The 15,233-nt window shown below is 39.1% G+C and overlaps 1 protein-coding gene across 2 annotated transcripts; it reads left to right on the forward strand.

The window, feature by feature from the left end:
* Window positions 1-58: 58 nt before the first annotated feature.
* Window positions 59-15,194, forward strand: maco1a (macoilin 1a). 2 transcript variants are annotated; one of them, XR_008809734.1, is made up of 12 exons: window positions 59-193; window positions 1,676-1,817; window positions 1,970-2,096; window positions 3,628-3,751; window positions 5,594-5,772; window positions 7,563-8,067; window positions 8,157-8,315; window positions 9,542-9,724; window positions 9,890-10,010; window positions 13,234-13,408; window positions 13,501-14,714; window positions 14,745-15,194. XR_008809734.1 is itself a non-coding variant. In XM_056272698.1 (11 exons), exons 1-11 carry the CDS (start codon window positions 114-116, stop codon window positions 13,701-13,703), a joined length of 1,998 nt encoding a protein of 665 aa, XP_056128673.1. In that variant the 5' UTR covers window positions 59-113; the 3' UTR covers window positions 13,704-14,733. The 2 variants fall into 2 exon arrangements, 1 of the variants encoding a protein (XP_056128673.1); XM_056272698.1 differs by lacking the exon at window positions 14,745-15,194 and having other exon boundaries at window positions 13,501-14,733.
* Window positions 15,195-15,233: the final 39 nt, after the last annotated feature.

The following is a 15,233-nucleotide window of genomic DNA, read 5'->3' on the forward strand; positions in this document are numbered from 1 at the left end:
AAAGAAGGAAAACACTGACATCCTCGCATTGGCGTAGCGATGCGCATCAGTATTAGGACCGTCCCGTAGTTTCCCTCGAGTGTTTGAAGTTACAGGAATCTAAAGGGTGGAGAATGAAGCGGCGCAATGCGGACTGCAGCAAACTCCGTCGCCCGTTGAAACGGAACCGAATCACCGAGGGTATTCACAGCAGGTACGGACAGGGAACCTCACGGCCACTCGACCGCACCGTAATGGCGTCTCTGAACTGAGCTTGGCTTTATGTGAGCTGTCACAGTCAGATACAGATCACAGTTCAGTGTGATCATTCAACTCCGGCCTGACTGCAGCTTAGACCAGGATACTTCTGACTCCTCTCAGTAAAGCATAATTTGTGGATGCTGGCTTTTGTGTATCATCCATGGGCTTCAATCGTGCATAATTTGGAATAATAAGAATTACATTTAGTCCTGACCATGTTATGAATGTTCTTCAGCTTGTGCAGTTGTCTTTTATAGCAATGATCATTATGTCTTGCTGGAAGGTCCAGCTTGGATCATGGTAGCTGGTGATTTTTAGCTGGTAATTGGCTGGTCAACCAGCTACTCTTAAAAATAAAGGTTCTTTATTGGAACTGATAGTTACACAAAGAACCTTTAACACTCATGGAACCTCTTTGTTGCACAAAAGGTTTTTTTTATATTGTTCGAATGGTCTTCACATGTACATTTTTTTTTTACTTTTAAGAACTGAAAAGTTCTTTGGGGAACCGAAATATGTCCTTTATCATGGCGTCACTTTGAAAACCCCCTTTTGGAATCTTTTTTTTTGTAAAAGAATGTGCCATGTAAAAAAAAAAAAAAAAAAAAAAACAGCTTGATCAACATTATTGTTGCTGGTCCAAGATAGTCTACCAGAAACCAACTAAGCTGCCAAATGTTTATGCCACATTATTGTAACGTTTTTGCCACCTACACTATCTATATATATATATATATATATATATATATATATATATATATATATATATATATAGGTGTCAGGTGAATGTTATGAAGGAATCCTTATACGAACTGATTGTTTACTGTTTTCCTTCTAGAAAGATGTGTAGATTAAACCCTGTGTGCAACTTGATCCTGCAAGTTTTGGTTTGTTCAACTTCCACATGACACTGTGTTGACTGAAACTGTATCTACTGTCCATCTGAAATTAGTTTATATAAACATACACTACCAAGATATACTCTGCCAAGACCTCATTTTGGCTGTGTATATTTGAATAGGTTTAACATGCGGGATTCCCACAGTTCGAAAAAACCCTGAAAATGACCGGAAAAGGTCATGGAAATGTAATGTGTAGAAAGTCATGGAAATAGTGAATGTAATGTCTACAGTGAATGTAAATTTCTGTGGTTATGATCTGCGTGGATACTCGCATAAGTCTCTTTTTGCACACAAATCAGTATAATATTTAAATAAAATGTAATTATTTAATTCATTCTTCATTTTAATAATTCTTTACTATTGATATCAAATAAATAAACCCTCCCTAGCACTGAATTGTTAAACGCTTTTAAAGTAATCATGGAATCTGGATAAGTAATTGAAATTCATTTATAGAAAGGGTTTGCCTAAGACATGGACTTTGATGGGTTTTTTTTTTTTATTATTCTTATGAATTTCTCTTGATCTGGCAGTACCTTTCTATACCTGAAGTTCCTGGTCGTTTGGGCGCTGGTTCTGCTGGCCGATTTCGTGCTGGAGTTCAGGTTCGAGTATCTGTGGCCTTTCTGGCTCTTCATCAGGAGTGTTTATGATTCCTTTAGATATCAGGGATTGGTGAGTATTTGAATTCCCAGCGTTGTGTAATTGAGCAACTAATGGCTCACTGTCTTCTTGGTCCTTTGTAAACCAATCTTGATGTCTTTGAGTGACATGTTCTACACTGGTTAAATCAATTATCTCTACTCTTTTCTTCTCTTATCCCACAGGCGTTCTCTGTGTTCTTTGTGTTTGTTGCATTCACGTCAGACATCATCTGCCTCCTGTTCATCCCCAAGCAATGGCTGTTCTTTGCTGCCAGCACGTATGTCTGGGTACAGTACGTGTGGCATACAGGTAAGTCAACATTGCTCAAGCCCCGTCAGACTTTCCATGAGTATCTTTTTAGGAGTGAGGGGAGTGAGGGCACTGATACATTAGAGCTGATTGAATGTTAGAGAATGCTGGGAATCTATTGATTGGATGGGGATGGTGCATGGCAAGTGTTTGCGAAAGTGATGCTCCATCATGCTACTGAAAGTTGCAAGCTTTGCCATTGGCATCCATTGACTAATACAAACTGCAAACATGTGGATCCAGTTGTGCTTCCAGAAACCCAATAATTCCACATTCCTGTCTGATATACACCATCAGAGGTTTTATTAGTGTGTAAGTGCCCAAAAGCCTTTGTCACTTTATTATTCAGTGGCATAATTCAGGATCATTCTGCTAAATATTACGCAACTGTTCACTTCCCTGGCAGTTATTAGAGAGGGAGATGTTGAAAGGGCTTTTCTTATGCAAACGATACCATTTAGATCTCTCTGGACTGTCATTCATTTTCAGTTTGATGATTGCATAAAAGAAAACTGAGCAAGTGGCCTTTTTTCTCTAAAAAGTTTGGGATTGGTACGATTTTTTTTTTTTTTGAAAAAAGTCTCTTAATGCTCATCAAGGCTGCATTTATTTGATCTAAAATACAGTAAAACTGCAATATTGTAAAATATCTGTACAATTGTACAGTTTAAAATAGTTGCTAAATAATAATAATCTAAATGTTTTCTATTTTAATTTATTTTAAAATGTAATTTTTTCCTGTGATGGCAAAGCTGAATTTTCAGCATCATTACTCCAGTCTTCAGTGTCACATGATCCTTCAGAAATCATTCTAATATGCTGCTCATGAAACATTTCTTCTTCTTATTATTATTAGTAGTAGTAGTATTAATGTTGAACCATGATACTTTTTTCAGGATACTTTGATGAATAGAAAGTTCCAAAGAACAGCATTTATTAGAAATAGAAGTTTTGTAACCTTATATATGTCTTTATTATCACTTTTGAATAATTTAATGCATCCTTGCTGAATATATGCTTCCATGTAGAGATTTAGTTTGCTCTTGAATTTAAACTCTGAGTTTAAACAGCAGAGATGTTTGATTGATTTTTGAGTGCTCCTGTCATTATATGTCCTTTTCTTGGGTCGATTCAGTGATACCTCAGGAGAGAGGAGGAAAAGAATTGCTGACACTGAGTGATTGTTCCTTGAGAACCGTTTCAATATGCTTTGAGCTGTGACACTGATTGCTCCTGCTGACACATGACTTGCAGCGTGTTTCAACAAGAGAGGGTGCTTTCAGCATGCTGGGGTTTTGTTTGCAGCCTAGAGCTTGTTTTGTGAAACCTGTGACGTTATTGATCTGCCACACAATCAGTTGCCTTTTGTTTAACCGCACTGATGACCCTAAAGGTCACTAATGGCCTAGAAGTCATTATATTTTGAATAATTATGCATTCCTATATATGCCATAAGAATGTCATAACTAACGGAAGGTAGAGATCAATTGTCAACTGTTATACATAGTTTTTCTATTTTCTTCCTTTACAGAGCGAGGCGTTTGTCTGCCCACTGTCTCTCTCTGGATTCTTTTCGTCTACATCGAAGCAGCCATCCGATTCAAGGATTTGAAACATTTTCATGTAGACCTTTGCCGTCCATTTGCAGCTCACTGGTAAGATTTGTTTGATGCATACTTGCCCTCATGTCATTCCTAACCAATATGACTTACTTTCAAATATGGAACATAAGAGGAGAAATTATGAAGTATGTTCATGCTGCTCTTTCCAATAAAACAAACACAAAACAGCATGAACTGTCTTCACAACATATGTTTTTAATTAAGTCATGAAGGTTTGTATAATTTCAAAGGTGTCCTATTATGCTTTTTTTTAAAATATATTTTCAACTTTCTATAGTGTGTAATGTTGCTTTTTGAGCATGAAAAAGGTCTGCAAAGTTATAAAGCACAAAGTCCACTCCAAAGTAAGCACCTGAAATTCCTCTATTGTAGTCTTGAGTGTTCTTCCAGGAATGTACACATCACAATTTTCCTCATTTAAATAATTCCCACTCAAGGTATATGCAAAAAACGGGGCGAAGCCTGGTTGAGTTGTGTTAGTAGTGTGTTGAAATTCGCTGTTATGTTGATTATGGCGTGACATTTCCGAACTTGATCAAAGTTGTTGACCAATCACAACACACTGCTCTAGCCAATCAGAGCACACTGCGCTTTTCGGAAGGAGGGGCTTCATTGAGATCAGAACTAAACCGTGTTACAGACAGACTGGGAAGAGAGGTGCTGCAGTGAAATTTTTTTGTTTTTTACATTTAGGAATTAAAGGTGCTCTACGTAACTTTTAGTGGCCTCTAGTGGTGATGTTTCAGATTGCAACCAAATTTTACAAGAGCGCTTGTGCTCGAACTCATAGACAATACCGTCTATTACGCAAATATCTCGGCGAATACTTGACGGATTCGGCGAGCACCGAGCTCGTTGGGACCATCTAGTCAAGCTGAAAAGAACCATATAAGTTCCATAGTTTTTGGTGGTGTTTTCGCGGAGATATTAGCAGAAAACCATCGGGCGCGCTGCAAAATTCCGGACGCCGGTGACGTCACGATCTCAGAAGAAAATTGCTCGTATCTCTGGAACGCAAAGACCCAGAGAGCTCACATACGGGGGAGGAGGTCCCAGGGGAACCCTTGCCCGAACACTAGAGTGGCGGGCCTCGGGGATGCCCCCTACCGGATCGCCGTTCGCTGGGACTCCCGATTTCGAACGGCTATAACTCGGGGAGCCGGGCGAGTTGGACCTCAGGGGTGGGCTTGTTCGAAAGGCCCCGTCCAGCACTACGAACGATTAGAGTCTTGGGAATATTGATAAAAGATTGACTGAGATATAAGCCGAAAAACGTGCGCCTTTAACCGGACGTAACTCCCTGACCGTCTACAATAGACTGTATATAAGGAGAGAGGCTCGGGAGCGCGCATGTGCGTCACATCCGTTGGATTTCGCGGTAAATCCGACCCGGAGACTTCACATAGAAATAGGAATAGTGGCCTTCAGAGGTAATAGCAAAACTCGACAAGTGGATCATTTTAATGTGTGATTACAACCCCTTCACACACAGGCAATAAAAAAAGGATTCATTTTAGTAGAAAAGTTACATAGAGCACCTTTAATACCGATTCTAATAGACCCCAAAAACAAAATCAAGACTTTAAAGAGGACCTATTATGCCCTTTTGTCAAAGGTTTATGAAATCTCACACCACATAAAGTTTCACCATTTTTTTTTATTATTAAACATGTAGTAAACAGCTGATGTAACTGTACTACTTATAGCGCAGCAGTCAGTTTTGTATTTGTAAACACACTGATGGTGTCTCCATAGCAGCACATGGGAGTGTTGCCATTATCTGAAGGTGTCTAATGTTGAGTCATCATCACTAGTTGTACCAATCCTTTTTTTTTCTGTATTCTGTAACATGTTGTTCTAACCCTTTCGTTACAGCATTGGCTATCCGGTGGTGACGCTGGGCTTCGGCTTCAAGAGTTACGTGAGCTATAAGATGCGTCTGCGGAAGCAAAAGGAAGTCCAGAAGGAAAATGAGTTCTACATGCAGCTCCTACAGCAGGCCCTGCCCCCAGAACAACAGATGCTTCAGAGACAGGAGCGAGAGACAGACGAGGGTAAGATCACCATTTGGCCATTATGATAATACAATATATTTTTTTATAATATATAAAACTGACACAAAGACAAAAAATGGGTCCGTCAAAAATCATCAAGGCATTGACGTCACAACCATGATCTTAATACCATGTGATTGATGACCGGTCACATTCAAAAGTTTGAGGCCAGTTAGAATGTTATTTTTATTTTATTTTTTTATAAAGGAGTCATGAATTCAGAAATCAAGTGTTTCTTAGTCTTTTGACATATAAAGGACCCGATATACTCACGGCGAAGTTCTTTTTCGTACTTTGTTTAGGGGTAAAACGAAGTTTGAAATGCGTGACCAGCGATATACTGTTATCACACTGCTGAAAACAACGCTTAGATGAATATGTGTGTTGCGCGCTTTCCTCTCGAATAACAAAATAAACACGCAACAAAATTGAGAAAACAGCTAGATTTTTTTAATAAACCATTAGAAAAGCATCTGATCATAACACCGTGGATATGTTTGCACGAGCTCTGCAATTCGGCACTCTAGTGAAGTCACATCACATTTATTTATATAGCACTTTATACAATAGATTGCTTAAAATCAATTAGCGTTTACTGTATTAAACTTGAAAAACAGTGGTAGTGTCTTGTTTCATCAGAAGTACATCTTCATTTTCTACTATAAAGCAGCTCTCTAATGTGTTCATGTTTTCACTCGCGGGTCAGTATTTATACTATAGTGCTGCAGTCAAACTGTGAATAGTTGTGATTTGCCGTTCTTTCCTTTGCTTCGACGTGTATTTGGTTAATGCAGTGGATTCCCGGATATGAAAGAAACAACGTAGAGAACGCTGTTTTTTGTTATTGGTTTGATCTAAGGCATTTGTTGTCATCCTGAATCTTCTGTTTTGTCATCAGTAAGACATTACTACACTTTTCATTTTATTTTTATTTCGTATGAAAAAAAAAAAAAAATCACGGGTTCCACAAAAATAGCAGCACAACTGGTTTCAACATTGATTATAATAAGTAATGTTTCTTGAGCAGCAAATCGGCATATTAGAATGATTTCTGAAAGATCATGCGACCGAAGACTGGAGTAATGATGCTGAAAATTCAACTTTGCCATCACAGGAATAAATTACATTTTATGTAATTTATATATTATTTTAATATATTCAAATAGAAAACAGTTATTTTGAATTGTAATAATTTTTCACAATATTACACTTGTTTGATCAAATAAATGCAGTCTTGGGGAGCATAGGAGACGTCTTTTAAAAACATCTCTTAATGACCCAAAACTTTCAAACAATAGTGTGTTTTTGTATTTAATATATACTATTTAATACTTTTTAACTATTATATGAAACCGTACAATAAACTTTAAATGTTTTACTACATTGTTACGTGACCTTTGTTGCATGATTTGTTTTACCAAGTTGAACCCAGTTATCATAAAAAATTTTATTTTGCATTTTTATTACACAATGTTTGTAATGTTTGGTAACTATCAAATATATGTTCAAAGTCCTAGTTGATATCACGCTGGGAATGAAAGGGTCAAGTTTAGTGTACTCCACGCTGTGTGCTTTGGATGTATACCACACATTTTGCCTAATGTTCCATGCTTGCAGCACATTTTCATACTGCGTGCATACATGGTGCAAAAATAAAATCAGTCATATGGTAGTACGACACAACTATTCATTTGCATGATGCTTTGCAATTTGTATTTTTCATTTGAAGTCATAGCAGTAAGACAGCATTGTTTTGTATCCTTAAAATCTCTCTTTAATTTATTTGGCAGCCACTTCAAAAGGCACATCTGAAGCAGACTCTGTGTTAGTGGCTCAGAACGGCACTGCTAATACCAAGAAACTGCCCATCTCTCTACCTGAACTGGAGTACAAGGAGAAGGGCAAAGACGGGGGGAAAGACAAAAAACAGCAGCAACACAGCATAGGAATAAACAACAACATCTTACAGACTGTGGATGCTAAACTACAGGACATTGAGTATATGGAGAACCACCTAAACACTAAGAGACTCAACAATGAGCTCGGCGGCAGCGCAGAGAACCTGTTCCTAAAAGAGGAGGTAGGCGGTGGAGGAGGAGGCTCTGCCCCCTCTAAACATTACAAAAACTCCTCCCCCCGTAGCCACAACTCCACCAATGGCAGCGTACCATCCTCCTCATCCAGCAGGAGTGAAAAGAAACAGAAGTGTGCAGGGAAGAACCTTGCACCACACAGAGATCTGATGGAGAACTGTATACCTAACAACCAGCTCAGTAAGCCAGATGCATTAGTGCGGTAAGACTCCTCATGTAGCAACTACTGTGGTCCGATTGAGCCATCGGAGTGTGTTTGTTCTGTTTATTCACTTTTTCTCTGTTTTTCAGGCTTGAGCAGGACATAAAGAAGTTGAAGGCTGACCTGCAGGCGAGCAGACAGGTGGAGCAAGACCTGCGCAGTCAGATCAGCTCTCTGAGCAGTGCCGAGAGAAGCATGCGCTCTGAGCTGGGGCAGCTCCGCCAAGAAAACGAGTTACTGCAAAACAAGTGAGAAATCAGCAACAATTAGTTACCAATATATGCCAATACAAATTTTAAACCGGGAACTCTAAGACCCTGTCTCAAATGGTACCCTAAACACTCGTGGTCTTCCTACGAGTCTGCAAGTTTGCTGCGTAACGCTGCTTTTACTGTCAGGTGGAAGTCAGTGCAGGCTCAGCAAAAGTGCCTATCGAGGGTGCATATCGACCGCAAAGCTCGCAAGCCTAAAATAACAGATGGGACTAGACCGTAAGTGCATTATGAAGTGTACCATTTGGGACAGGGCCAAACTTTGATTACCTGGACCACTAGTCTATGGTCTGTTTTTCACTGAGGATGAATAGTGTCAATTAAAAAGTCACCATTAAATCAAAATGGTCAATCACAGCAAACCACAACGATCCAAACTATTCCCGATAGACAAAATCTATCTATAGTTTCACTCGGATATATGGTACAATATGGAAGAAAAGATTATCGCAACTTCCGTTTCATGCCGACTGTAAATATGTAAGATTAAAAATTCATCATTGATCTCACAAATCGTTGTGAGGGGTCAGTTCTTATCAGCGCTGACAAATGTAACAGGTTGCAGGAAGGGGCAATAATTTACACCTGCATAAAGGCCATTAGACAAGTGAGTGTCAGTGTAGTAAATAATAAAAGATAAGTTAGCGTTAATCAAAATAAAGCTGAAATGTATAAATATTGGATAAAAATAAAACTAGTGAAAATAGAATTTTCATGAATTATTTCATTTCAACTGATGAAATAAAGTAAATTGAAGTTCTAAAATGACAAACTAAAAACAAACAAATATAAAGCTAAATAGAATTATAAAAAAAAGCTTAAATCACGAAAGCACAATACAATTACTAGAACTTCAACTAAAATTAAAAAATAAAAATAAAAAGCTCATTCAAAATATGAATAAATTAATATATAATTAATGAATTGGTCATAACTGAACTGAGTTTTATTTTATTTTTTTGGGACCAGTAATCCCATAATATTTTTTTAATAATGCATTTTATTAGTATAGCTCCTTTTGTACTTAATCTCAAATTTAAAAAAAGCTCAAACTTTTAAGAAAAGTGTCATTTAAAAAAAAGGCTAATTTTAGTTTAAGACCCAGTTTAAGGCTAATAATCCTTAGATCCTTAGATGCACATTTCCATCTCTCTACCTGCCGTTTTTTTTGTGCCAGTGTTGATTGTGCTTCTCTGTCTTAGGCTTCATAACGCTGTGCAGGCCAAGCAAAAGGACAAGCAAATGATTGTGCAGCTTGAGAAGCGGCTCAAGGCAGAACAGGAAGCGCGAGCCGCAGTGGAAAAGCAGCTTGCAGAAGAGAAGAAAAGAAAGAAGATGGAAGAGGCTACAGCTGCACGTGCTGTCGCTCTGGCAGCTGCCTCCAGGTGAGACATGAATAACTCGCCCAAAAATATTGTTCCATCCCCATATACTTTTTCTATTTTCTGTGGAAAATACCCTTTAAACGATTATATGGTGCTCTGTGTGGATTTATGTGTCTTTTGTTATGTCCTTGTACTGGTGGGCTTCACTTTCGCTTCCATTCACAGAGGGGAATGCACAGACTCGCTGAGGAGTCGCATACGTGAGCTGGAGTCAGAATGCAAGAAGCTCATGCACGACATGAAGCTAAAGGAGGAACTCATCAGAGAGCTAGAGCTCAAAGCGCAAGTAAGCCAGAACCCCTGCTGACGTATTGTATTTTATTTTATATATATATATATATATATATATATATATATATATATATACACACTCACCTAAAGGATTATTAGGAACACCATACTAATACTGTGTTTGACCCCCTTTACGTGGCATTGATTCAACAAGGTGCTGAAAGCATTCTTTAGAAATGTTGGCCCATATTGATAGGATAGCATCTTGCAGTTGATGGAGATTTGTGGGATGCACATCCAGGGCACGAAGCTCCCGTTCCACCACATCCCAAAGATGCTCTATTGGGTTGTGATCTGGTGACTGTGGGGGCCATTTTAGTACAGTGAACTCCTTGTCATGTTCAAGAAACCAATTTGAAATGATACGAGCTTTGTCACATGGTGCATTATCCTGCTGGAAGTAGCCATCAGAGGATGGGTACATGGTGGCCATAAAGGGATGGACATGGTCAGAAACAATGCTCAGGTAGGCCGTGGCATTTAAACGATGCCCAATTGGCACTAAGGGGCCTAAAGTGTGCCAAGAAAACATCCCCCACACTATTACACCACCACCACCACCAGCCTGCACAGTGGTAACAAGTAGGGGTGGAACGGTACACAGAAGTCACGGTTCGGTTCATACCTCGGTTCAGACATCACGGTTCGGTACGATTTCGGTACAATGGAGGGAAAAGCAAAACAAAAATGCAGAAGGCATTGTATTTTTTAAATAAGTTTTATTAATAAAGGCATAGAACCAGTTTATATGTAGTGCACTGACAATAGTTTTATATAATTCGTTTATTAATTAAATTAATAAAAATACAAAAAGACCTTGCGATATGTTTGGTAATTGTACCTGAATTAATTTAAAATTAATGTGCTATATTTCAGATAAATATATTTGTTTTCCTTAATTTTAATTAACATTATTAATTAACAATGTAACATTATTCTCATCTGAATTATAAATAATTGATTTCTGTATAAAATAATACTACCATTAAAAACGCATTCGATTTTCTTTTTTAATCAATGTAGAATGTGTAAGATCAGTGCTCCGAGGACAAGAAATGAAAACCAATGCGATATGATGAATGTCTAAAAGATGGGACCCACAGACTGTTTTGAAATGGAGTTGGATAAATATGTTTTGCTTTTAAAACAGTGTGTGTGTGTGTGTGTGTGTGTGTGTGTGTGTGTGTGTGTGTGTGTGTGTGTGTGTGTGTGTGTGTGTGTGTGTGTGTGTGTGTGTGTGTGTGTGTGTGTGTGTGTGTGTGTGTGTGTGTGTGTGTGTGTGTGTGTGTGTGTGTGTGTGTGTGTGTGTGTGTGTGTGTGTGTGTGTGTGTGTGTGTGTGTGTGTGTGTGTGTGTGTGTGTGTGTGTGTGTGTGTGTGTGTGTGTGTGTGTGTGTGTGTGTGTGTGTGTGAGAGAGAGAGAGAGAGAGAGAGATTTTGGTTGGGTGACAGTTGTAGGTTACAGTTTGACAAGAGTTTACAGTGTGACAAAAGCACAATGTTGTGTTTTATTGCGAGTGTACACAAATATAAGTAAACACTTTGCAGGTTTAATGATCTGTATGAACAAAATGACGGAGTATGTTTTTTTATGTTTCCACTGTTCGATCGCGGCCGCGCCTCTCTCTCTCTCACACACACACACACACACTCCAGCATTGCAATCTTGACATCGCAGCCTGTTCATTATGCGGTCACACCAAACGCGAATAGAGCGTTAAATTCGCGTCTAGTTCGACGCTAGTCCAAAGCGAATAGGACGCGCGTATAAAGCCAACGTTTGAAGTGAACGCGCGTTCAGAGCTAAGCCGATGGTAGCCTACAGATTATGTGTCCCTAAAGAACCCGCGTATCTAACAGTAGTTCCGCATTACATTCATTAATTTTCACGCGAGTTTTATTTATTTTTATACCGTGTATTCTCCGTGTAAATTCGTGCACCGAACCGTGACGCCCGTACCGTTTCGGTTCGGTACGAATACATGTACCGTTCCACCCCTAGTAACAAGGCATGATGGATCCATGTTCTCATTCTGTTTACGCCAAATTCTGACTCTACCATCTGAATGTCTCAACAGAAATCGAGACTCATCAGACCAGGCAACAGTTTTTCAGTCTTCAACGGTCTAATTTTGGTGAGCTCATGCAAATTGTAGCCTCTTTTTCCTATTTGTAGTGGAGATGAGTGGTACCCGGTGGGGTCTTCTGCTGTTGTAGCCCATCCGCCTCAAGGTTGTGCGTGTTGTGGCTTCACAAATGCTTTGCTGCATACCTCGGTTGTAACGAGTTGTTATTTCAGTCAAAGTTGCTCTTCTATCAGCTTGAATCAGTCGGCCCATTCTCCTCTGACCTCTTGCATCAACAAGGCATTTTCGCCCACAGGACTGCCGCATACTGGATGTTTTTCCCTTTTCACACCATTCTTTGTAAACCCTAGAAATGGTTGTGCGTGAAAATCCCAGTAACTGAGCAGATTGTGAAATACTCAGACCGGCCCGTCTGGCACCAACATCCATGCCACGCTCAAAATTGCTTAAATTACCTTTCTTTCCCATTCTGACATTCAGTTTGGAGTTCAGGAGATTGTCTTGACCAGGACCACACCCCTAAATGCATTGAAGCAACTACCATGTGATTGGTTGATTAGATAATTGCATTAATGAGAAATTGAACAGGTGTTCCTAATAATCCTTTAGGTGAGTGTGTGTGTGTGTGTATATATATATATATATTTAAGTTAATGTGTGATCGTCCAAGAAAGTTCTATACGTTTAGACCATGCCCCGTGGACTGTTTTTTACTTCTTTTACTGATTTTACTGTAAATGTTTGATCTGATTTGCCCTGATTCATGGTATAGAATGTTTGGCCTGATTTGGCCTAATTCCTGGGACAAAATGTTTGGTCTGATTCCTGGGACAAAACGTTTGGTATGATTTGGCCTAATGTTTGGGACAAAATGTTTGGTCTGATTCCTGGGACAAAACGTTTGGTCTGATTTGGCCTAATTCCTGGGACAAATTGTTTGGTCTGATTCCTGGGGCAAAATTTTTGGTCTGATTCCTGGGGCAAAACGTTTGGTATGATTTGGTCTGATTCCTGGTACAAAACGTTTGGTCTGATTTGGCCTAATTCCTGGGACAAACCGTTTGATCTGATTTGGCTGTTTACACTAAAAAGTACCTTCATATGCTTGCACGTCTCTTCGTGTCTCTGTGCAGGAGCTGCGTAAATATAAGGAGAACGAAAAGGACACGGAGGTTCTGATGTCAGCACTGTCGGCCATGCAGGACAAGACCCAGCACTTAGAGAACAGTCTGAGTGCTGAGACCAGAATTAAACTTGATCTCTTCTCAGCACTCGGAGATGCCAAGCGACAGCTAGAGATTGCTCAGGGTCTGCTCTTTTCCTGTCCTAATAAAGCTCTATATCGACTATATTTCTGCTTCCGCTCTCACTAACCTATAGTCTTTTTGCCCTGCTCGCAGGTCAGATTTTGCTGAAGGATCAGGAGATAAAAGAATTGAAGCAGAAGATCGCAGAGGTCATGGCGGTCATGCCCAGCATCACCTACTCGGCAGAGACCAACAACATGACCCCTGTGACCCCACATTACTCATCCAAGTTCATGGACACCAGTCCTTCCAGCTTGGACCCCAATGCCTCTGTCTACCAGCCGCTCAAGAAGTGAATGTTCACACACGTCGTCCACTTCGCTCTTTGATTTGTCTAAAAGTTCAGTATGCAAACCAGTGGGATGGGGTTGTATTTTTGTTTGATTTACCCCTTCTGTTAGTATGTTATTGCTAATATAAGTGGAGGATTAGAAGGGAAAAAATGGATGTCACATTAACAAGAACTGCCCTCCTGGTGTTTGAAGTTATTTTTGAAGCTCTTCCACCTAAGTTCTTTTCTTGGTAACGGCACTTCAGCCTATTGTGGTTCTTTTGTCATCCTATATCCGTTTTGTGAGGTCTTAATGAAGACCTTTCATGATTTTATTAGTACCACCCCATCTTTGTGTTGAATCTGAACCGTTTTATGTGCCAGAAATGTTGGCATGACTTTTTACTTCCCTGGTGTAAGCGTACATATTTAAGTTCTTTGAATGTAAAAAGAAAAGGGAAAAATGTACTGAGATGAGGCACAAGTATTAGTGATGGAAAACATGTCGTGTTTGTTGCAATGGAGTGATTAAGAATGCATTTGTTTAATTATGACCATAGTATTGTACATCTGTTTTCAGGGTGGTATAAATCATTTCATTACAGATGTTGGATCTGAATTAGTTATATTTTTTCAAATTTTCGGTTTCTCCCAATGCTGTTTTTCAAGATGTCGAAGACACGAAAAAAACCCGCGTGTTTAAAAAGGGACTGATCTTCACATTGTATTTGTGGACAAAAATGCTGCATAAATATTTGGGAATGTTGTCGTATTTTGCGGTCAATGCAAGTCCTTTTTGTTACCGGACGAAATTGAAATAGAATTTAGTTAAAACCAGTTGAAAAACTGGACATATGATGTCTTGTTTGCCAGTTGTTATGTTACACAGTGCCTTGAAATATCTTGTTTAATATATTCTCACACACTTCCCATGCCATGTTCAACCACTCCTAGAATCCATCTGATTGGTCAGCATACCATATGACCTGTTATTCCCAAGTGTGGCATTTAAAATCATCTGCCCTCTTGTTGCCATGTGTTTTGTCAGGGGGGGGGGGAAACACAGATAACAGCAAGCCCACTTTAATCCACTAGTTATCAGTGTTCCATTATTTCTGCTGTCTCTAATTTGCGTTAACATGTTCATTGCATTTTATAAAATTCGCTGAATGGTTTGATTTTGGTCAAATGTGCCAATTTTTTCTCCCCTCCTCCATTTAATGTCATTGAAGATAATGCAAACTATACATGCATCATTTTATAGAGCTCTCATTGCAGATAACGTCTAAAATCAATCCATTAATGCTTCATTACAAAGTTCTACTTCACATTTCTTCTTCATTGGTTTAAGGATTGTGTCAAGATCCAGGCAGAATATGCCTGTTTGGTTTAGTCCTTGTTTTACAACAGGGGTTTCTTTTTTATTTGTCTACCTTGGGAAAGTATTACTGTGGATTGCATTTGGTGTTTTTATGGTAAACTTTGTGGAGAGTAAAGAACACGCCTTTGTTTCTCATTTTTTGGATTTTTTAAAGAACCAAGCTATGGTTCAAAG

This window comes from Rhinichthys klamathensis, unplaced genomic scaffold (genome assembly GCF_029890125.1).
Source record: "Rhinichthys klamathensis goyatoka isolate OS25496 unplaced genomic scaffold, OSU_Roscu_1.1 h1tg000343l_1, whole genome shotgun sequence".
Lineage (NCBI taxonomy): Eukaryota > Metazoa > Chordata > Actinopteri > Cypriniformes > Leuciscidae > Rhinichthys > Rhinichthys klamathensis.